Source organism: Cucurbita pepo, chromosome 1 (assembly GCF_057944985.1).
Source record: "Cucurbita pepo subsp. pepo isolate OVF chromosome 1, ASM5794498v1, whole genome shotgun sequence".
Lineage (NCBI taxonomy): Eukaryota > Viridiplantae > Streptophyta > Magnoliopsida > Cucurbitales > Cucurbitaceae > Cucurbita > Cucurbita pepo.
Window position 1 is genome coordinate 1,326,662 of NC_141798.1, and position 7,566 is coordinate 1,334,227.

The 7,566-nt window shown below is 32.9% G+C and overlaps 3 protein-coding genes across 3 annotated transcripts; all 3 read right to left on the reverse strand.

The window, feature by feature from the left end:
• Positions 1–83: 83 nt before the first annotated feature.
• On the reverse strand, positions 84–815 carry LOC147793760 (uncharacterized). The gene has a single exon (XM_087116930.1). It carries the CDS (start codon positions 677–679, stop codon positions 158–160), a length of 522 nt encoding a protein of 173 aa, XP_086973056.1. The 5' UTR covers positions 680–815; the 3' UTR covers positions 84–157.
• LOC111802376 (transcription factor DUO1-like) lies at positions 745–1,663 on the reverse strand. The gene is made up of 2 exons (XM_023686720.2): positions 1,075–1,663; positions 745–997 (listed from the first exon to the last, which is right to left on the reverse strand). The coding sequence occupies exons 1-2, from the start codon at positions 1,239–1,241 to the stop codon at positions 745–747; spliced, it is 420 nt and encodes a 139-aa protein (XP_023542488.2). The 5' UTR covers positions 1,242–1,663.
• Positions 1,664–2,292: 629 nt separating this feature from the next.
• LOC111806858 (putative kinase-like protein TMKL1) lies at positions 2,293–4,306 on the reverse strand. Its single transcript, XM_023692365.2, has 2 exons — positions 3,667–4,306; positions 2,293–3,192 (listed from the first exon to the last, which is right to left on the reverse strand). Exons 1-2 carry the CDS (start codon positions 4,139–4,141, stop codon positions 2,603–2,605), a joined length of 1,065 nt encoding a protein of 354 aa, XP_023548133.1. The 5' UTR covers positions 4,142–4,306; the 3' UTR covers positions 2,293–2,602.
• Positions 4,307–7,566: the final 3,260 nt, after the last annotated feature.

The window sequence follows — 7,566 nt, forward strand, 5'->3', positions numbered from 1 at the left end:
ATCGCACCCTTAACTAGTGATTGTTGATAAGAGATATACTCTGATAATAGCACCCAGGAAGTAAGCTACACAATTCAACCAGAGACACCGAGGAAAATAGCAAACTAATAAACTATGACAGGGATGCATTGTCTATTGAGCTAGTGGAGCTTGGATGTTAAAATGAAGGGGGAGGTTGATAAAAAAAATCAAACAAATCAGCTGAGAAATCGTCAAAGCAATCAACAACGGTTGCATGGTAAGGGTTTCCATTCTCAACTTCTAAACTACTTTCTGCTTTGATATCTTGTTCTTTAGGCATTGAACTGCTCATGAACTGCAGGGAGCTTTCTATTTTTGAAGTCTGCCCTGGCTCAAGCCCGTCCTGCAAATTGGAAGCAATGTGGTGTGGCGCCAGTTCGAGGCAGTCTGGAACCATTCCGATCTCTTGTGAGGATTGGGTGATTTGGGAGATGCAACAATGAGGAAAAGGGTCAAAGGGTGCTAGCATGTGTACGGATGGAGTTCCAAATATTTGATTCTCAGTTTCCATAGCTATCATATTTGACTGTACTGATAACGATGCCATTTTATGCATCTCTGCATTTCCTAACTCGAATTCATTCTCAAAATGATCGTTCCAGGTTGATGATCGTTTCTCCAGCTGAGAGGAGACGAGGGTAGGAACCTGCAAATACATCAGTCAAGGTTGGATATCTACAGATCACAGAGTTGTAAGTTGTAACTATTAACTTGGATATCAAACTATATTACCTCTAAATCAGGCAATACATGATGAAGTCTTTGAGATTCTGAAATTTTCTGGTTATGTTTCTGAGATTTCTGTGGTGGGGTTTGCAAAATCCGTCCCAATCTTTTCCTCCTTGTACTCCAGAAATTCTTCACATCATTATCCGTCCTTCCCGGCAAATACGTAGCGATTTTCGCCCATTTATTCCCAAACTGTGCCTGTAATTCTATTACCACCCTCTCCTCATCTGCTGAAAACTTGCATCCTCTGCACAAATACTGATTTCCTCTAGAAATTGGAATCTATACAGCAATTCAAATTGAAATTGAAATTGTATGACTTACGTCTTCAAGTTGGGTTGAAGTTTATTAACCCAACGGAGACGGCAGGATTTTCCAGTCCTAGGGAGAAGTCCTTTGGATCGAAGGGAGCTCCAGTCTCTTGCACCAAACTTGTTAACATAGTTCATCAGAACCTCATCTTCTTCAACACTCCATGGCCCTTTCTTCATCTGCGTTCCATCTCTTTTCCTTTCCAATTCTTGAACAATCCCTTTCTATTTCAATTCAACTTCTTCTTCAAAGTGAAGGGCAGCGTGAAATGGGGTGTGAGAAAGTTATGAACTTTTTATCTTTGTTCTTGCATCTGTTGATCAATTGCTTCTGCTGCTCTATGCTTGGCTCCATGGAAGTTTTAGGAGGTTTAGCCATTAGATTTTGGATGAGATTTTGATCAGTGGATTAGATGTTGTTGTGTTCCGTTTCTTAGTTACGTGGAAGTGAAGTAGTTTGATGATTCTGTGCGCTTGCGTACACTGGATTTTGGTTTCTCCCACTTAACATGAGTAGCGGTTTCGACGGTTAGTGGTATGATCCATATCCCCGCCTTTGTGTTCTTGGTTTGAATTTAACGAAATTACTCTACTGCCCTTCTCTTGGGCTGAATATTACATTCTAACCACGGATTTTTTTTTCCTCACTTTATTTTTTCACGTTCAATCTTCGTAATTCGTGTGTGTATATACCTTTTTCAATAATATATATATATATATATATATATATATTTTTTTTTGACTTATCACAAAATGTAAAGTGCATATAGGATAGATCGCATAAAACCGTTATCAAATAATCATTTTTTTCATAAAAAAAGAAAATAAAATTGCTTCAGATACTCGAATATGAACGAAATAATTGATCGGCAAAAATTCTAGTTCATTGATTAACATGAACATAGCTCAACTAAAATATTTACTACTCAACGTATACTAAACTAATAAAATAGTTATAATTTTAATGTTGTGAGTTAAATATTGGAAGGAAAAAAGTTGATTAATTTTTTTTAAAAAATGAAGTCACTGAGCAAATGTGTTCCATATCCGACAACCAAAATCACTATCAGTCGGTGGCTGTTGACTTAGCAATGGAGAGGGTGAGCGTGAGGAGAGCTCAATGAAATTCCACCATATATATCAGGTTGGGCGGATTAGGTGCGGGTTGAGGGGTTGAGTTGAGAGAATCAACACTTTTATTTCAAGAATGTCGGGAGGAATGACTTAAAAAGAATTAGAATAGTTCAGCATCATGTTTTATTGAATCAGTGTTCTAAAAAACAGAAATCTATTCTTCAAAAGACTTAATTAAACGGCTTTTAATATGGATCCTTCAACAACATTCTTATAACAGTCCAAGGCCACTGTTAACAGATATTGTCCACTTTGATCCGCTACGTATTGACGTTAGTCTCACAGTTTTAAAACACACTCGTATAAAGAATGATTCGTTCCCCTCTCCAACCAATGCGGGATCTCACAATAGGGGTGGATTCGCTCCCCGATACCAACTTGTTCTAAAACCTCTTCCAAAAGATGAATTATGTGCTGATTTCGTTGAGTTTCTGAAGCACTTGCTTCATACTTGGCCTAAGAGCTGGAGAAGGAGAACAGCAAGCCATAGCAATCTGAAAGAATTTGAGTATCTTTTCTTCAGTGACACTGTTTCCATCAACGCTGCTAAATACAAGTATTTCTGGATGGAAAAGCTCTCCAATTCTATGCTCAAGAACAGCATTTCTCATGAAGTTAGGCAAGTAACAATCCTCGCCAGGACTCGCCTTTTTGTCGATCGGTTCCTTCCCGGACAGCAACTCAAATAAGATTACGCCGTAGCTATAGATATCGCTCTTCTCATTTGCATCCTTCATCTTGATCAACTCAGGAGCTTTGTAGCCATTGCCTGCTGAAGCTTCAACCAACTCTTGTGCAGAAGATGAATTCAACAGCAAATGTAGGCCGAAATCCGACACGAATGGTTCGTAGTTTCGATCCAAAAGAACATTCTTTGCCTGTAGATTCCCATGGATTGTTGGCTTTTGCAAACCAGTGTGGAGATGATCCAATCCTTTCGCTATACCAATTGAGATCTTGTTTATTACCGCCCATCGATGCGAGTCGCCGTTCCCATCTGCCAAATGAAATCAAAATAGATTGAATCATAAGTTCATAACAAGAGGGTTGGGAGGGAGTCCCACATTCGTTAATTTAGGGAATGATCATTCGCTAGGTAAGGAATACATCTCCATTGGTACGAGAACAAAATACACCATAGAGTCTCCCCTGATGCCTATGAAGCCTAGTCTCCCCTTAATTGAGGCTCCACTTTTTCTCTGGAGCCCTCAAACAAAGTACACTACTTATTCGACACTTGAGTCACTCTTTTTACTACACCTTCGAGACTCACAATTCTTTGTTCTACATTTGAGGATCCTATTGACATGGCTAAGTTTAGGGCAGAGCTCTGATACCAATTACGACTCTCTACATGATCATTCCCTAAATAAACCGACGTAGGACTCTTCTCCCACCAATCCCGAACAAAATTGTCGGGGAAAATGAAGATTCAACCAAGACCCATAAGAAGAAATATGGATTTCTTTACCTCTAATGAACTGAGCCAGATTCCCATGCCTGTAAAATGGATGAATCAGGAGCTTCTCTGTTCTTGGACCTGAATAGAATCCCAAAAGAGGCACCAAATTTTGGTGCCTAATGTCACCCAAGAACTCAATCTGAGCAACAAAAGCCTCAAACCCAGCAGTACAAAGTGGCCTCAGGAACCTCAGCAGCCTCACAGTGCTGCTCCCTTGCAGGTAGGCCTTATACAGAGTTCCATGGCTGGCTTTTCCAATCACTTCCCCTGGAGCTTCCAATATATCAACAATGGTAAGATCCTCTCCGCCGTGAAAACTCACCAATTCTTCTCTCTGTTCTTCCCCATTTTCCCTCTCCTGGTTCCTCTCTGTGTCGTTGTATTCATCCTTCCCTTTTCCCCTTCTTTTCAAGAAGATGAAGATGATAATGGCCGCAACTGCAATGGCAACCACTCCAAGAACAAGATTGAGGATCTGGGTCATCTTTGTTTGGGGGAAAGTTTGGTTCTTTGAGCTAAAAAAGTTGAGTTCCCTTTGTTGGTCAATGATTCACAGGAACAACCTTAAAAACCAGAGGGGAATATGAAGAGAAGAAGAAGAAGATGAAAAGGAGCTGTTTGGTATAGAATGATGAGCGTTGGATCAAGCAATGGAAAGACAAGAATAAGATGATTATAGAATGATGAGCGTTTTGACCCGTTACGTATCGCTGTTAGCAGATATTATCTACACAGTTAGCAGATATTATCTACTTTGGCCCATTACATATCATTGTCAACCTCACCGTTTTAAAATGCAACCACTGTTAGCAGATATTATCCACTTTGACCCATTACGTATCATCGTCAACCTCACAGTTTTAAAACTCATCTGAACATTGTTAGCAAATATTATCCACTTTGGCCCATTACGTAACACGGTCAACCTCACAGTTTTAAAACGCGTCTGAACACTACTAGCAGATATTATTCGCTTTGACCCGTTACGTATTGTCGTCAACCTCACAGTTTTAAAACGCATATGAACACTACTAGTAGATATTATCTATTTTGACCCATTACATATAGTTGTCACTCACAATTTTAAAATGTTTCTATTCGGAAGAGAGTTTTTACATTGTGAAGTAGGATCTCACAAGTTGACAATAATAGAAAAGTGTGTGGTCAAACTTAATCGGTGTAAGCGTTTTTGTTACTATCAAACTCTTTCAAGTCATTATCGATCTCACTTTTTCATCGAAAAATCAAACCGATCTACACGGATAATGTTTGAAAAAGTTGGAACCCTAGAAGAACATACATTTTTGTTACATATAAGTTAGAGAGAGAGAGAGAGAGGAAGAAAATGCAGAAAAGACATGAGAGAGGCATGTGATGGGTATGGCTGATTGAGGGCTATGTGTTGTCAAAACACCCAAGATTCTCCCATTAATTCTTTTTTTTTTTCTAAATTTAAAAAAATGTTTAATAAAGTTTTTAATTTTTTATCAATTAAAAAAAAAGTTTAATAGTTATAAGTTGAAAAAATAGGAATAATACATTTTTAATTTTAGAGAAAATATTATTCTATTTCTATCATATTAGTTTTCTGTTTTATTAATGAAAAAAAGAGAAAAAAAATCCAACTACAACGGCTATATTTAGAATTATATTTAAAATATTTAAATGATGATAAATATTTTTTTAAATACAATTTACAACTCTGGTTAAATAAAGAACGATAAAATTTTGGGTTCTAATGGCTCGAGTTTCAAATTTAGTAAAAATAAAAGGTTAGTTCTTAAAATGTTTATTTATTTACTTTTTATACCTCTAATTAATAAATTAATTTTGAAAATTACATTTTAAATAGTCTAAAAATTATTTTTAAGAATTATTAGATAATAAATAACCAAAGAAATAATGGTAAGATTAAATATAAATAATTAAAGTATATAATATAATTGTATTGTAAGTAAAAATGTATATATTAAAATTAATAATAAATACGAGTTTACGTGGTTTGGTATAATCTAGTTTAAAAAAAATCTATGAACAAAAATGGATATATTGTTTTTTCCTTCATTTTTCAATTTTAATTACAAATCAGAAATAAAATTAAAAATTATTTTTAAATTTGTGTCCGATGGAACTTTCATATTTATGTTTATTTGATTAATAAATTTTTATATGTCGTAGAATTAAATCTATAATTTAATAAAAGAAATATAAATTTTTTTTAATCAAATTTAATAAGGTTTTAGAATTTTTTTTTTTATATATATTATTAAAAGTAAGGGGGAAATATATGGAATATTTATTTATTTATTTTATTAGACTCTTATTAATGGAAAATAAGTGAATTTAAATGTGAAAGACAGGTAGATAATGTTGGAAGGTTATGAATTATTTTAATTTTGTTTAGTTTCCCACAAAACCAAAATTGTCAACCCATAATCACATTCACAAGAAAGAAACAAAATACATTAAACCAAAATTTAATTAATTAAACAACTTTGCTCATTTTGTTTCAATTTTATTTTTTAATAAATCGATTATACAAATGTTTTTCCTTCCTTTGTTTGTCTTCACCTTTAAAAACACTCCGGACAATTACGCAATACAATCATATCATAAGAGTTACAGGAGAACGACGGAGAACGAACCTTAGTTATTTTAATAATTTTAGTCCAAAATACTTTTTTTTTTACGTGAATAAGGTCTAATCTCATTATATTTCTTATCGGAATAAATTTCATTCACTATAATTTTTAAAAAAATTAAGACTAAAATAATGAAAAAATCCACAAATTTAAGAGGATTAAATGGCGTAATGATTAAAAAAAAGTAAGAGACATTGATGTGATGTGAAGATATTTTTGGTGGGATTTTATCCTATTTATTATTATTATTATTTTAATAAATAATAGCCCCTCAAATAATGGAATGAAAAGGGGTTAGATTTGTTGTTGAAATTTTTAATTTTAATTTCATTAAAAAAAAATCACTGCTTATAATTGCTAAAATTCAAATTTAACTTGATAAAATTTAAAATTGATAAAATATTAAGAATGAAAATGAATGAAAATAAAAATAATAAATAAGGCAAAAAGTGTAAGATACCAAAATTAAGGTATACAGTCCCACAACCTAATAAAAAAGTGTAGAATTTGGAAACTAAAACAACTTGAAAACATTCCAAGTTAAACCTTCCTTTTAAATAAATAATAATTAACAATTTGTTAATAAAAAATTTCAAATAAATATGATTGCATAATCAATTTACTAAAATAAAAGACTTTCTTTGCACTCAAATTTTGATTTCAACAATTATTTAAACCTATTATGTTATAAATTACTTAATTGAATTGGTTCATAGAAATAAAAAATTAAAAAAAAAAAAAAAAAACAAGCATTTCCAAAAATAAAAACTAAAACTATTATTAAACCACGTAACATTTGTATGCACTCTTGATAATACATAAAAATAATTTAAATATAAATGGTCTGTTATTTATTTCTTTGCTTGGAAATAGAAAATAAATTTAATTGGAAATATATTTCCTCATATTTCTCTCAAAGCACCGATTAAAATATGTAGGGCAGTTGATTGTCCAAATGGTACTGAGTTTTTTTATTTTATTTTATTATTATTTTTCTAAATTTCTATCAATAAAAATACTTCTTAAAAGTGAAAAAGCAAATTAGAAAAAGTAATTTTCATGCAATTGTCAATATTTGCTTTAAATTGGAAGCTTAGTTGCTTTAATTAATGATGATTTGTGAACAAATTGAAGAAAGAATTAAATTTTAATCAAAACAATAAATACAGAGCCCCATTCAATAATGATAATATAAGCACCATTTGAATCTAAATTATATATTTTTATTATAATAAGTATAACATTTGGAATTTTATAATTTAGAAAT

Coding starts and splice junctions, on each gene's coding strand:
- LOC147793760 (XM_087116930.1), bottom strand. CDS start 679: ATGTATTTGCAGGTTCCTACCCTCGTCTCCTCTCAGCTGGAGAAACGA.
- LOC111802376 (XM_023686720.2), bottom strand. CDS start 1,241: ATGAAGAAAGGGCCATGGAGTGTTGAAGAAGATGAGGTTCTGATGAAC. Junction 998..1,074: donor CTTCAACCCAACTTGAAGAC/GTAAGTCATACA, acceptor GTATTTGTGCAG/AGGATGCAAGTTTTCAGCAG.
- LOC111806858 (XM_023692365.2), bottom strand. CDS start 4,141: ATGACCCAGATCCTCAATCTTGTTCTTGGAGTGGTTGCCATTGCAGTT. Junction 3,193..3,666: donor TCTGGCTCAGTTCATTAGAG/GTAAAGAAATCC, acceptor TTCATTTGGCAG/ATGGGAACGGCGACTCGCAT.